We start from the raw sequence: 16273 nt of genomic DNA on the forward strand, positions 1-16273 counted from the left end.
CCTGCTCTCAAATGTTGTGTTTGTGCTTCCCCTTCTCTCCCCATCTTGTGTACCGCTCCCCTTATGTTTTGTGTGTCTGTTTCATTTTTTGTGTGATAAATGTGATAAATGTGATAAATGTTAGCTCTTTCACGAACCTTAATCCTGTATCCAAAAAAGAAGCAAAAAAAAAAGAAGCAGTGCTCGTCCATGCATCGTTCTTGCTTGGAAAACTGCAGCTCTCCAGCCTCTTCGCAACCACGAGCAAGTCTCAGAACGTGGCCGTTCACGATGAAGCTTCCCCGTGCAGAGAGCAAGCACAACCGTCCACTTTGACATCCAGTACCAGAAGGGAAAATGTCCGCCGCTCCAACTATTTTGTCCACACCGCTCTGACATCATCCGTGCCTGCTTCACCAATCAGCGTCTGCCACCTCTTTTCTAGTCCATCTCTGCTCGTATCAGCAAGTCCCATCTTACCCGGGCTTGTGCCAATCAACTCCCCCCGCCCAATCACCACTCTTCTGGGTGTGGCTCTCGGCCTGCCTGTCCTTGTGGTGATGTAGCAGCTGCGGTGCCAGCAGTATTGTTCGATCTGATTTCTGCGTTCGTTTTATTATTAGTGTGTGTAGTTTAATGGACGATTTTGGCTAGTGCCTCGTGCGGTGTCATAAGGAACAGAGGTATAGATTACAGAGGTATTGACACACAGGGGATTAATTTACCCATAATCCCTGAGCTAATTAACACACCCCACTCCTCTGATGGGGACGACGATACACTTACACGACAGTCCGGTCTAATACAAAGTCCCTACTTATTACATGGTGGTTATTCTTCTTCACGACAATCAGAGCACACTAATCTATACATTCCACCCAGTTCTAAGGTATCACTACCCCCTACAAACGTATCAATATGCATGCACACACACACACACACACACACACACACACACACACACACACATATATATATATATATATATACAGACTTGGCATTTAATATGGAATATTTTTTTTGTGGGGCTGAACTTACTTTTCAAGATGACTTAGAACCAAAAGTTCATTGGAATTATGTTGAAATTATTCTAGATTTTGTTAATGTGACCTTTAAAAGAAACAAAAACCACATTTGACATTTCGAAGCAAATAAATTGATCCTTGAAAGTGATGTAAACTGATATCGAACTCAATTCATGGACAGTACTGTGTTAAACTTCTGTACGTTTTCCAGAAGTATCTCTTTATTTTGCACATTAGCCAAAAAAAATTTCAACAAAAACAAAAGCTAAATTATGACTGGGATTACGGACAGTAAAATTACAGTTCAGTACTTCGTGTAACCCCCACGAGCATTCAGGAGAGCACGTACACGTCGAGGCATGCTGTTCACGAGATTTGCCAAGGTTTGGACAGGAATCGCTTGCCATGCAGTGACAATAGTCTGCTGCAATTCACGCACAGAGGTCGGCTGCTGGTCCAAGTTGTCGATTTGACGCGTTAATTCTGCCCACAAGTTCTCTATCGGATTCATATCCGGGGACATGGCAGGCCACTCCATATGCTCTACACCACGTTCAGCAAGAAAGTGTTGGATCATGCGAGCACGATGAGGCCGTGCATTGTCATCTTGGAAGACAAAGTTTCCTCGAAAGGCTGCACGAGCAAATGGAAGCAATGTTTCTTCCAGAATGACCCTGTACTTGACCTGGTTCAGGTTTCCATTCAGAACAATCAGGTCAGTTTTTCCCCCTGCATGAAAAGCAGCCGAAACAGTCACCCCACCACCTCCAGCTTGGACTTTTGGCACTATACAATCTTCGTTGTGGGCTTCATGCACTTGTCTGCGCACTCAGACGCGGCCATCTTGACGATAGACCAGAAATCTAGACTGGTCACTTAAGGTCACGTGATTCCAGTGTCCTGGCTGCCATTGACGGTGCTCTCTGGCCCACTGCAATCGGCGCTGGCTGTGTTGTCTGGTCAGGCATGGCTTTCTCAGGGGACGCCTGGCACGATAGCCTGCTTGAACCAGTCGTTGGTTGACTAGCCTTCTGAATACAGGCACATTTGTCAGTTGCTGCCACTCAGCCCTAAGCCGATTAGCTGACTTGGTACGGCCATTGCAGACTATCCGGTGCAGCTAGCGATCATCTCTCCTTGTGGTTCTGCGTGGACATCCTGGCCTCGGTATTGGAATAGGGACACCGCTCTGAGCATTTCGTTTCAGGATCTTTGACACCTGACCTTGTCCTTGAGTGATGCCATACTGCCGCGCAAGAGCACGCTGTTTCATGCCAGAATTTCGTAAAGCCACCACTCCATGACAAACAGCATTGTCAAGTTGACGGACCATCTCCAGAGGAAGCGGCAATAACTTTTGTAGACGTGCAGCAGTTGTTTTCCACTAATACAGAACGCAACAACCCTTATATACCCGATTGTGAAGCCAATCGTCAAATGTACCTGTCCTTACATTTTGTCACGCCACCTGTGATATAATCCTGTTATTGACTTCTTGCTGCGAAAGACAATCAGTGACATGGTTCTTTGAACAAAGACATCACCGAAGGGTAAAAGAAACTCACCAGATTGATATACTGAGTTCAGAAAGTAAACCTAAGTCAAGAAAAAAAAAAATTCCATATTAAATGCCAAGTCTGTATATATATATATATATATATATATATATATATATATATATATATATATATATATATATATATATGTGTGTATGTATATAATTTGGGTTGCGGAAGGGGAATGAGGGGGGTTGCATGAGGAATGAACAAACACCAAGACCACATTCACTTTTTGACATGAGACATTCACTGACAGCATAACCGCATTGCTAAAGTTTAAGGTGCATTCGAGAATGTATCCGAAGGCCCCGAAGGCATGGTTTTCATATGCACACAAACTAAAGCCATCAAAAATAAAGAAATGGGAATATCTTGTGATAAACCATGTCGATACAATGGTCCTTAGCACCTCTTCTATATATCCAACAAAAACGTCCAGTATTAGTGAAATATATGACAGTAATTGCTAAGTATAAAAACATCTCAGGAGTCATAATTATAATTATAAAAACAACCAATTAATTCTAAATACATCATTATAATTAACTGAGAAGCATTTTCCCCCCTTTTTCCGTTTTCCTGCAGGAATGCTCAAACTCAAATGATTTTCCTTTTTCAAATGGGCAGAATTTAAAGTCAAATCAAGTACTTATTGTAATGGTTGACCCCAGGTCCACTTGTTTACCACCATCCCACTACCAGGATAAAAAAAAACTTCATCCTTTGTCATTTAGCTCTTACACAATATTCAGCATCTACATAGAAAAAAAACATAAAAAGGAGAGTAAAAAAATAGGAAAAACGAGGTAGAAATAATTTCAATTACAGCAAAAGTGGTTGCCAAAATGCAATATCCCTCCCCTTCCACCCACAACGACCTTGCACATCATTTTCATAAACTACACATTTCACCCAAGTACTAAGCGCCCACAGTTTCCCAACATTTCCTCCCCTCCCCCATACAGCCCACCAAAAAGTGGGAGATGACAAGGGAAAAAGGGTCGGTGGTTTAACCAGCAAAGGGGTTTCGGTCAGTTGGCTACCAAGGTGAGCCCCGGAGGGTAGACTGTATGGTATGGGCTCCGAGTTTGAAGGCTGCCTTTCCGAGAATGATCGGGAAGCCAAAGCCAGGCGCAGAAGGCCACAAGCCTATCACCATCTGTGAGAGATGCCAATCTCTTTCCGCGGAGTGGTATTTGGTCAAGGCCACTGTTTCCTGAGCTATAATCACCTGTTTGAAGTGTTGTGCGGATTACATTCATATCTGCATCATATTAGTTGTCGAGCACAGCAATGGCCGTTTGAAAGAATAGAACCAAAGTTAGCATCATATGGCCTGCCGGTCTACACAAGGAAGTTAGCATATAGTAGATTAGGGAAGTCAGTCAATATAAACTGATAACCAGTCAGGTTCACCAGCTATCAAGTCGCTCACTGTCACCAGATTACATAGTCAACCAGCCTGACTTTCAGGCTTACACTTAAACAGCAGTGAGGTATTGGTATCTATATTTGATAGTCAGTGTGATGAAACAAAAGCGGCCTGCTTAGTGTTCCCATCTGAGCATGTAGTTCAAGATACTGAGACCCCAGGTCCAAAATCCCCTTGGTCAACAGCCAGTCAGGCACAAAATAAAAACTGACAACTCAGCAAAGGTAATGTTATGAACACAGGAACTGAGATGCGTTTCAGAGAGAAGGAAAGTCACTATTCTGAGCTGTTTATTTGGGTACAAGCTCCGCATAAACTATGTACAGTACAACACAGTCATGGTCATGCAATTGGAAAATGGGGGGACACATGGAAAGGGGGAAGCACAGTTCCTGTGCTGCTAAGACAATGAATCTTGCTCCATCGGTCTGTTTCCGTCATTTGTGCTGCACATTTTACTACATGCAAACAAGCGCTTATTATTCCGAACAAGAATAACGTTTCACTCTGTGATGTGCGGTGATAATTTTTAGGCACGTTCATTTTGGGCGAAAGAATAGAAATAAAAAATAACTCATCACAAATTATCCAGGTTCCACTGCAAGCAACAGAACATTGTAAACACTGCTATGGTTTGCATAAATGCTATGCATAAAGGTCATTTATCAAACAACAGCGATGCCGTCATGAAAAATGTCCGCGACAGACCTATCTAGAACCCAGTGAAGGGTCAAAACATTTTTCAGAAGTACTTTTTGTGTGTCGACATTTGGTAACAACTCAAGTATCACGAATGCATTGGCTCGTTTTAAAGACCAACAACCAACTAGTTTGCGGTTGAGCATGATCTAGATTCCACAACTGGTGTTTGCACTGCAACTGTCATGTAAATGCAAATGGCTGATGGTTGTGATACTGCAACTGTCATGTAAATGCAAATGGCTGATGGTTGTGATACTGCAACTGTCATGTAAATGCAAATGGCTGATGGTTGTGATACTGCAACTGTCATGTAAATGCAAATGGCTGATGGTGCAAGCAACAAATTTGGTGCAAGGTATTAAATCAACCGAAAAGGGATTAATTATTGTCGTAGGTTCACCTCCAGGAGCTCTTTTGCACATGGTAAAGATGTCAAAAAATTAAATGTTTTGCCCCATCTCGCAACATTTTGTTAAATACAACATCTAGTCTCGTGGAAGAGCAAGGTGAGTGTAAAAAGGCAATAAACTGACTGTGGGGTGACAGTTGGGTTGAGGGGGGGACCAGGTAAGGGAAAGAACAAACAGGAAAGGAGGGGCAGATAAAACAAAGTTACCTGCAAGTAAAAGGGTTGGGCATGGTGAATGGGGGTAGAAAATATTTCAGGTAGGGGTGGGGCATGGCATGAGAGGGTAGTGCACCACCTGCTTTTGGAGGTAAGAGTGCAATTGAACTGCTTCCAGAAAGCAGGTCCACAAACAAGAGATAAGAGGAACAAAAGAGTGGAGGTGTGTGATAAGCCTAAAATTTGGAGCTTAACCCGAAAGGTTGGCAGGATTGCTTGGAGGTATGTGTACTCGCATAAATTACGGCAAAATCCTTTGCCAAGAGACTGATTCGGCAGAACCGATTTGCTGTAAAACTTATAGTACATTGTGTGTATGTGTGTGGTTACTGGAAGAACATGTGAACCCTAGAGGAGCTGGGGAAACAGAGGGAGCTACACGCAACAAGAGACAGTAGAAAACAGAAAGGCCACCGACCAGTCTGTGTTGTGACAACAACAAGCCTTGTGCTCCAGACACACATGGGAGATGCCAATGTGACATCTATGCATTTTGCCTGCTCGTTTCGCTTTTACCCCCAGTATGTGGAGCTGTTGCTCTGTCGTCTTGCTCCTCCACACGTTTAGGCTTGTATGAAAGAAAAAGGAAAAAGGACCAAAAAAACGTTTTTTTTAAACCCACATCAATCAAAGCACTGGCTCGTTTCTTTGCCGTAATATCGTAATAGTTATCAAATTTTGCAAATTGGAAAACAGAGTGATGAAACACGATATTAATATCGAGGAGTGCAAAAATAGGCATAGCAGCTTGTTATAGTTGTGTTGGAACCACTGGAATGCCATCTGTTAAAGTCCGTGAGTGCAGATGCTAACGTTGAGCTCCGTGCACACGGATGCCAGTTTACTGCAACAAAGTACTGCAACAAACAAAAAGAAAAAGAAAAAGACTGGCAGGATCGTCGACAGAGCATCTTTTCATGGGCACATGGGTTCTTAGCCTTAGTTTGCAAAGGAGAAATCTTAGCCTTAGTGAAAATCGCTTCATGCAGAGTTGCTCAATAACCATTGCAAAAGGAGGAGATAAAAAACAGATGCAGCAACAATATCAACAAAACTTGTGTTAAACATTCAGTGCATCCTGTTCTCTTTCCTCTTATCTGTCTTATGCTCTGACTATTCCAATCTAAATCTATATCTCTTCTCCCTCTGTATCTAATGTCCTTGCTCTGTCTAACTCTATAGTACCCTAATTTGGTTCCACTTTTCATGTGTAACACTTGCTTCATCTAAATTTCACAGTTTTATATCTTTCCCTTTATCAATCCATGTTTTGTCTTGCACTCACCCTTTCCCTTACCGCTGTCAACCCACCTGTCCCCTTTTTACACATAAAAAGCAAACTACATAGCATTGTGCCTTATCTAGTTATCCTGCAGCTCATTTAACTGCTCACATTGCCAGATCATTAGATTTAGGATAGGTCAGATCCTCAAACTTTGCAAACAGATAACCAAACATGCGTCAATACTATATGCTGCATCTCCATGTGCTAGCTTCTTGCAAACTACTACAACAAGCAGGACCAAACAGCGAGTGAAAGGAGAGAGGGAGAGAATGAGGAAAAGAGAGATATAAGAGGGACATAGAGATGGAGGTACAGACAGAGTGAAGAGATAGAGATAGAGATAGAGATAGAGATAGAGATAGAGAGAGAGAGAGAGAGAGAGAGAGAGAGAGAGAGAGAGAGAGAGAGAGAGAGAGAGAGAGAGAAACAAAGTGAAAAGAGAGAGCGATATGGAGAGAGATAGACAGAGTAAAAAAGGGATACAGAGACAAACAGAGTGAAAGGGGAGACAGACAGAGACACGCAAAGACGGAGAGAAAGAGAGGAAGCATATGCACACCGGGCTCGAGAGATAAAATAAAAATATTGGCAGCCTCATTTTGTCCGATTGTCTGTGGGAGGTTTGACGAGTCTAAGCAACCGAGGTGTGGAAGAGGCTGCATGCAGTTCAAGGCGTTGCAAAACCTCTGCTGAAATATTTCGCACATGACGCGTCACAAACGGGGAAGCAGCAAGGCGTCGCAACCTCGACAAGCCTCCTTCGTCCAGAAGCATGCTGCAGTAACGGGCAGCTACACGCAGACCAGGACAGACAGACCATACAGGGTGAAGAAAGAGCAGTGATTTGCAAGATTCTAGTTTGGAACATATCTACTGCTCCAATATATCAAAACAAATGCCACAGCTGTCATTTCTCCATTATACTATGTGTGAATCAATATTTTAGCCAGCACATTTTTAGATTTGAATAAAAATGTATCCAATAATACTACAAGTACTGGGACACAGAAGCTCAAATAAATCATGACGGTACCCCAGAATGTATCCCCTGCATTAGAGAAAGTTTGACTTTATATGCATTGGAGGAGGTCGAGAGGCCTAATTTCTAGTTGGGGTGTGCTGTCACAATCTCACTAGAATTCACCAAATGTCCGTCCGTCTGTCTGTCCGTTCGAAGGTACCGCAAAAACGGCTGAACCAATCGCAACAATATTTTGGGTGGGTAATCCAAGGACCCCCTGGAGTGAAATACGCTATATTGTTTTTCCAATTTTTCAAAGTTTTCCAATTTTCCAGTTTTTCCAAACACGATGGAATAATATTTACCAATATGAACAGTGATGTGGCTTTTGTTGAAATTCTACAAATACTGTTTATTCTACGTACCAGGAGAGAGTAGATCGACTCCTGACGAACTCTTCCTATATAAACGTGTGGCTCCGAAGTAACATGGCAGCGTGTGCAAAGCGACTGAGAAACAGGTGTAGCGGCTGCTTTCGTGTTACAGATTCGATCTTTTTTCAAAATGGGCGCCATGTACTGTTTAGATTTTGATGATTTGCGTGTGATATGATTCAACGGATGTTTATATGAATCGTTTAAAATAAAAAAAAGCCTTCAATTTCTGATATTTTGCCTTTTCATTTGGGCTTCCCAATTGAAGCCCTGCCCATAGGGCGGGTACCGTTGCTAGTTGTGTTAATGTACAGTCAGATACCTTCAACAAAGGCAGCATTAATTAAAAATAATAATAATAATAAATAAATAAAAAATCGCACCCGTCCGTGTTCAAAGGAAGTGGCAGTATGTGTGCAATCCATGCAAGTTACAGGACTTCCAGATGCTGACAACTTTAGAACCCTTTAGAACACTTTAGAATTAAACACGGTGGATTAGAAAGGTTCTTCTTCATTTTTTACGGACAGGTGGAAGGTAGGATGTAGCCAAATATTGAAGTAACTTCAACGCTTACTAATGAAAGTTTCGCCAATAACATCCATTTTGCTCTTTTGATGTTTGATTCGGCATCTGGTGGTCATTTTAACCTCATTTACAAAATGGCTGAACAAGGGTTAACGAACACAATTATTTCAGAAGGCAAAAATGATTCCTTCTCATAATAGTGCAGGCTTTGATGGGCCTAATGGCCTCCTCCTGTAAAAAAATGATTGTCCTCCAGCAGTTTTGTGATTTTGTTTTTTTACTAAGATTTGCTTTACATTCCAGTCAATTCCAACATCAATTTTGTTTTATGTGGGGTTTTTAAAAACAACCCAACATTAATGGTACAACGGAAGATGAAATAAAGTAGCTAGAAGACAGATATAAAGGGCTTGAGAAAAAGGAAAAATTGGAGGTGAAAAATGTGGTGAAAGTGAGAAGTTCATGGACATTGGTGTTTCCAAGATATTCACTTACCATTCTTGCTGCAAACATGGTGCATTGCCCACACTGCCCAGAGTTGTACTGCGGGAGCAGAGCTGCACTCGATGAGAGGAAAGAAGGGAGAGAAAGACCTGGTTTTGGAATATAAGAAAAAATGGACGATGTTAATCGCGTTGCTGTGGGCCTCTGCTTCAAACGACGAGTACTGTTGTGGTCTGGTGGTATGACATTCATTCCACATATTGTAGGTTCTCACTGACAGTAGCTCGTATGAAGGAATTGGATTATATGCTTTTGGTAACCGAGCTAATCAGGGGAAAATTACGACCTCATTATCTGATCGTTGGTAAAAACCTGGCTGGCTCACCAATGACTTTCAGGAAGTGGGTAATCTGTCTGTTCTACAGTGCTTGCAAAAGTATTCATCCCCAACCAATAATGCCACATTTAGATGAAATACAAATTATGTAGAAACAATTTTTCAAATGAACTTTTTTATTCATAACTGAAGAGGTAAAAACTAAACTGTTATAGTTAAGGAGGTTACCTGTCAGGAATACCTGCAAAAAACATGTCCAAATCAAAATTCACTGGTTGCAAAAGCATTCACCCTCAGTTCAGTGCTTGGTGGAAGTACCCTTTTTATTTTTTTGTTTACAAGATCGAGTGAAGGTGAATAGAGATCGAGTGAAGGTGAAATGAAAGAGTGAAGGTGAATAGAGAGTCTTAATTTTGGCAGTTTAACCATAAGAGGGTACCAGGCAGATCTTGTGCGGCCTGTAGGAATATTTGGGGGACAGAGCACAGACAGAGCTGGGGGAGCTAGGCCGGTGAGGAGACGGTAGAAGACAGAAAGACCACCAACCTGCCTGCGGTGAGTGAGTGAAAGGCCCTCAGAGTTAGCTTCATCGCAGGAGATTCCAATGATTCTGAAAGCTTTGGTTGTGAAGCGTGAAGCCGAGCTAGGTGTGAGGAAGGAGCACCAGCCCAGAGGGGAGAGCAGTATTCCATTGAGCTGTGGATGAAAGCCTTGTATGTGGTGAGGAGCTCAGGTGTGCCAAGGAAGGACTTCGCACGATCGATGATGCCCAGTCGGCGACTGGCTTTGGAGGCCAGCTTGGAAATGTGGTTTTCCCAGGAAAGATCATGGCAGATAGTGAGACCCAAAAGCTTGAGTGACAGAACTTCTTGGAGAGGATTGTTCAGGAAGTAGATGGGAGGGATTTCCAGACGATCTTTTCGGAGAGACATAGTAAGAGTGTGAGATTTGTCAGGATTGAAAGACATGTTCCACTTGTTTGACCAGTCCGTGATTTTGTCCAGGTCTGCAGAGAGTGGGGAGGTTGCAGACTGCTGATCTGGGAGATCACGTATGGAGCGGCAGAGAGGGGAGTCATCAGCAAAGAGATAGAGAGGATTTTCCAGAGAGTCGGAGAGATCATTGATCAAGACCAGAAAAAGCACAGGGCCCAGAACACTGCCTTGGGGAACTCCAGCCTGAACAGGAAGGGGAGATGAGAGAAATCGATTCAGGGCCACACGTTGACTACGACCAGATAGGAAGTCCGCAAGCCATGCATGGAGATTTTCATGGATACCATAGGAGGAGAGTTTGGAGAGCAGAGCGCGGTGTCAGACCATATCGAAGACACGTGATATGTCAAGGGAGACTGCTCTGATTTCCTGTTTGGCATTAAGGACCTTCATCCATAAAGCAATGACTTCAAAGCAATGCAATGACTGTGATGCAATGACTGCGATGCAATGACCCTTTAAATCAATGACTGCAATGAGTCTTTTTGAGTCGGTCTCTACCAGCTTTGCTCAGTGAGATGGTGAAATATTTACCCATTCATCACGTGAAAATTGCTCTAGTTCTACCAAGTTTGACGGGGATCATCGATGGACTGCAATCTTCAAGTCTCGTTATAAATGTTCAATTGGGTTCAAGTCAGGACGTTGACTGGGCCACTCAAGAACATTTATTTTCTTCTCATTCAGCTACTCCAGTGTGGCTTTAGCTGTGTGCTTTGGATCATTGTCCTGCTGAAATGTGAATATCGTATCCAATTTCAGATTCATGGCTGACTGAAGCAGGTTTTCATCACGGATTCTCTTGTACTTTGCACCAACCATTGTCGCTTCTATCCTGACAAGCTTGTCCGTCCGTCAGTCCGCCCGCCCGTAAACACTTGAAACTTCTTCTCCGAAACCGCTGATGGGATTGTGACCAGCTATGGCAAAAATGATATTTGTTGTGTTGTGATTAAAGTGTGTTCACGGCATTAAAAAAAAAATCTGGGTCTAAGGGGGTCTACCGGGGGTCAAAGTGGATCCAGGTTTGACCCCCCGAAATAGGAATTTGCTTTTTCCTCTGAAACTACACACACTATTTCAATAAAACTTTACCACAACCTTCACCACCCGTGATGTACAAAAGTTTGTTCATGGCATTAAAACAAATCTGCCCCTTTGGAGGTCTACGTGGGGTTGGGGGGAGGGGGGTTGCCCCACAAAATAGGTATTTGCTTTCTTCTCAGAAACTACACATGCAATTCTGATGAAACTTAACCACAACCTTCATCACCGGTGTTGTACCAAAGTTTGTTCCTGGCATTTAAAAAATCGGGGTCTAAGGTGGTCTATGGGGGGAGGGCTTGCCCCCGAAAATAGATATTTGTATTTTATTTTTTTTGTATACAAGATCGAGCCTCGTTTAAGAGCTGGCACATCAAACACATATGAGCACATAAAACACAAAAAACATAAACGGACACATAAAACAATGAGGGGAGGGGGACACAAGATGGGGAGAGAGAAGGAAGCACACAAGCACAAGAGTGGAGAACAGGGACATCGGGAGATCTGTTAGAAGGGAGAGGGCTTGGGGGGCGGGGGGAGGGAAGGGGATTTGGGGTGTATTAACGGGGGTAATAAAAGATCAAGGTTTTGGATGGGGGAAGATAAGAGATGGTGGTGAACAGCTGTTTTAAAGACCTGGAGGGAGGAGTGGGCTTGAAGAGAGTGTGAGAGTTTGTTCCAGGGGCAGGGAAAAAGAGGAATGAAAGTGAAGGTGAGCAGAGAGTCTTGATTTTGGCAGTTTCACGAGAAGAGGGTTGTTGGCAGTTCTTGTGCATCCTGCAGGAATATTTGGGGGACACAGCACGATAAAGCTGGGGGACGTAGGCCAGAGAGGAGTCGGTAGAAGACAGAAATACCACCAACCTTTTCCCAGGAAAGATCATGGCAGATAGCGAGACCCAAAAGCTTGAGTGACAGAACTTCTTGGAGAGGATTGTTGAGAAAGTAGATGGGAGGGTTTTCCAGACGGTCTTTTCGGAGAGACATAGTGAGAGTGTGAGATTTGTCAGGATTGAAAGACATGTTCGACTTGTTTGACCAGTTTGTGATTTTGTCCATATCCGCAGAGAGTGAAGAGGCTGCTGCCTGCCGATCTGAGGGATGAGGTATGGAGCGGCAGAGAGTGGAGTCAACAGCAAAGAGATAGAGAGGATTTTCCAGAGCGTCAGAAAGATCATTGATGAATACCAAAAAAAGCACAGTTGCCCAGAACACTGCATTGAGGAACTCCGGCCTGAACAGGAAGGGGAGATCAGAGAAATCCATTGAGGACCACACGTTGACTGCGACCGGAAAGGAAGTCCGCAAGCCATGCGTGAAGATTTCCATGGATACCATAGGATGAGAGTTTGGTGAGCAGAGCGGGGTGCCAGACCGTATCGAAGGCACGTGATATGTCAAGGGAGACGGCTATGATTTCCTGTTTGGCGTTGAGGGCTTCCATCCATTGTTGAGACAGCAGAAGCAGCATGTCCAGAGTAGAGTGACCTGGTCTGAATCCAAATTGATGATCCGAGATCAAGCCATTGGAGAAGAGGAAGGATTTAATATCAGAAGGGATGATGGATTCCATACCTTGCTGATGATTGGAGCAGGCTATTTGGTCTGTAGTTGCAAGGATCTGTTTTTGCACCTTTTTTATTTTTATTTTATTTGACGGAAGCCTCTCCTCAGTGAAAGACACATGAAAGCCTGCTTGGAGTTTGGAAAAAAGCACCTAAAGGACTCTCAGACTGTGAGAAACAAGATTCTGTGGTCTGATGAAACCAAGATTGAACTGTTTGGCTTCCGTCTGGCCTCTCTGCCATAAAGCCCAGATCGGTGGAGTGTTGCAGTGATGGTTGTCCTTCTGGAAGTTTCTCCCATCTCCACACAGGATCTCTGGAGCTCAGCCAGAGGGACCATCGGGTTCTTGGTCACCTCCCTTACAAAGGCCCTTCTCCCCCGATTGCTCAGTTTGGCCGGGCGGCCAGCTCTAGGACGAGTCCTGGTTGTTCCAAACTTCTTCCTTTTAAGAATTATGGAGGCCACTGTGCTCTTGCGAACCTTCAATGCAGCAGAGATTTTTTTTTGTGGGCTTTCCCAGATCTGTGCCTCGACACAATCCTGTCTCTGAGCTCTACGGGCAGTTCCTTCGACCTCATGGCTTGGTTTTTGCTCTGATATGCATTGTCAGCTGTGAGACCCTTTATAGACAGGTGTGTGCCTTTCCAAATCACGTACAATCAATTGAATTTACCACACGTGGACTCCAATCAAGGTGTAGAAACATCTCAAAGATGATCAAGAGAAATGGGAGGCACCTGAGCTAAATTGCAAATGTCATAACAAAGGGTATGAATACTTTTGTCAATGTGATATTTCAGTTTTTTCTTTTTAATAAATTTGCAAAACTTTCTAAAATCCTGTTTTTTCTTTGTCATTATGGGGTATTGAGTGCAGATTGATGAGGGAAAAAAAGAATTTAAATGATTTCAGCAAAAGGCTGCAACATAACAAAATGTGAAAAACTGAAGGGGTCTGAATACTTTCTGAATGCACTGTATGTGGCTGAGAATTGAATGGCAGCAGGGGAGGAAATGTTTTTGTGGATTTTGTGGGTGGGGAAGGTGTGTGTGTGTCCGTAGGTACGGATCAAGCTCTGGAGGAGCGATGACTGCGGACCCCCTCTGCAGTAATTACCCCTGGCAGCCAGTGGTGTCTGGAAATTGGAGCCCGTCGGTGGTGGGGGTCTGTTTGGGCGCCCAAGGGTGAGAGACTCCCGGCGACCTGTGAGGCTGTAAGGAAGCCAGAGGCGACGGAGCCTGGTGTGTGGAGACCCCGTGCGGCGGGACGACAGCGTAAGGAGCTGTTTGGCTGTCACGGGGCTAAGAGGAAAAGGGCGGGGGGGGGGGGGGGGAGGGCAAAGAAGTTGTAAGTCGGGCGACTTGTGCTTGAACTGCGGGCACCGCAGCCTGAAGCGCCCCCACCATCTTGCTTGTACGGTGCCTCCCCACTGCCTTGTAGAAATGCACACACGTGTGTATGACATCTATGCCATGGTCCTGCAGGGGGGTGAAATACGTGCTTGTAATGGTTTTGTATTTTGATGACTTTTGGAATGTGTATGTGTGGTTATGGGTTTGTGTAGAATGAATGCAGGCGAAATCCACCGAGCCATGTCACTCACCTGTAACACCAGGACAGGGCCTGCGGAAATTTGGGGTGCAATGGGATGGTCCCGCAGGTAACATTGAGTCTTGTGGCATCCACCGGGGGACGCGGTCTGTAGGAAGCGGTTGTATAAATGTTTTCTTGGAATTTTTGAGTTTTTGATGGTTAAGGTTTGTGGTTAAGTTAGGTTTGTGTGTTGTATTTTTTTCTTCCTGCCCCAGGAGTTAGGCACGAACTTCTAATCATTGTACATATTTGAAATGCATGGTTGTTTAAGGGGGTAGCATTTTAAGGAGCATAGGTAGGTAGCTTCGGCTCACTGCACACAGCCCTCCTGATTTATTTCATAGGTTAATAAAGTGTGAGACAGTAAGTGTTAAGACTGGGAGGGTAGCGCTTGCGGTGAACCTTGCAGGGGCTACGGTTCCAGGAGGGGGGCTGTGTTATGTCGGTGGGGTAGAGTGATATATAGATTCAGGTAGATCTGCATAGGTGGGTGCTCCAATGATTGTGGGTAGGAAGAACCAGTTCGATGTACATAAGTCAGGGACCTGGGTAGACCGTGTGTTCGGATTAAGCTTGTATATTTGTCCCGATTACGAGGAATGGGGCATGTTAACTAGTGTAGGGATTATGTTAATTCCCCTGTGCGTGAGACCTTGTGATTTATCCGTTGTCCCTTATGGCACTGCACACAGACACTAGTCAGGCCCTTTAGTACACTAATTAACAAATAATAAAACCAAACCGGAAGCCAGACATCAAGCACCAAGGCTAACAATCCCACCTGGCAGGCACACATCGCTCATGCAGGCCAAAGACACGGACAGAGGGGCAGCAATTGGACGAGGGAAGCGACGCGCTGATTGGCCAGCGACCGATGGCATGTGGGAGAAAAATCCACTGAGACCGACATTTTTGCTCTTGCTCCATGGTCGTTCTTGCGCTCTGGTCTTCTTCTGCTGTTCTCCTGATCATCTTGTGCCTGCTCGCGTTCTAGGTGGCGGTGGACGGCTGTGCGCTGACGATTCTCCTCCCTTGTGTTCACGTTCGGGAGCTCGCGAGCGATTACGCGTGGACAAGGGCGCCTTGCCGCTGGATATTTATGCAACTGAGAATTATCTGATTTTCTCTATTAATATAAGTTAATCACATTTTTCTGAATTTTTTAAAGCTTTATCACTTTGCAGTAGTTTATGAAGACTCCATTTATTAAGTATGATTTGAAGGTATCATGAAATAAGCTCAGGTGGCATCAAAATGTGAAAACTTCGGAGGGGGTTAAATACTTTTGTAGGCCACTGTCCCTGGTTTGGAAAACGCATAATGCCTGTCTGTACACTGTTGTTCAGTATTGCCTAAGGGTAATTTGGGATGGGCACAAAAAGAAAATATAAAAAACAATGGTACCAGTTCACTGGTAATTCCCTGTTTGTCGTTAAAGGCGGCAAAAAGGGTTGGCGTCAGGAAGGGCATCCGGCCGTAAAACATTGCTTCAAAAAGGGGACCGAAAAACAACAACAACCACGGTTCCCGAAAAAGGCCAACCCCCGCTTTGCGGGGAAAAATGGCCTCTAAAGGTGGTTATATTTTATAATGCCACCAAAAATCCACTGAAAAGGAAGAGAAAGCCTTAGCATAATGGTTAGAGTGTCCGCTCTGAGTCTGGGAAGTTGGCAGTTCCAACTCTGGCCGAATCATACCAAAGACTTTATTAATGGTACGTGCTGCTTCCTTGCCTGACGCTTGACGTTTAAAAAGGACAGA

General features: G+C 44.1%; 1 protein-coding gene across 3 annotated transcripts in view; it reads right to left on the reverse strand.

The window, feature by feature from the left end:
* Positions 1 to 4268: 4268 nt before the first annotated feature.
* ZYG11B (zyg-11 family member B, cell cycle regulator) overlaps positions 4269 to 16273 on the reverse strand; it is an 86362-nt gene continuing 74357 nt past the window's right edge. For all 3 annotated transcript variants that reach the window (XM_078771253.1, XM_078771254.1, XM_078771252.1), the window contains 2 exons: positions 9026 to 9123; positions 4269 to 7398 (listed from right to left, as the gene is read on the reverse strand). In XM_078771253.1, the coding sequence (XP_078627379.1) occupies positions 7202 to 7398; positions 9026 to 9123 (295 nt within the window). In that variant the 3' untranslated portion in view covers positions 4269 to 7201. The remainder of the gene's footprint in view (positions 7399 to 9025; positions 9124 to 16273) is intronic.

This window comes from Myxine glutinosa, chromosome 2 (assembly GCF_964187855.1).
Source record: "Myxine glutinosa chromosome 2, kmMyxGlut1.1, whole genome shotgun sequence".
NCBI lineage: Eukaryota > Metazoa > Chordata > Myxini > Myxiniformes > Myxinidae > Myxine > Myxine glutinosa.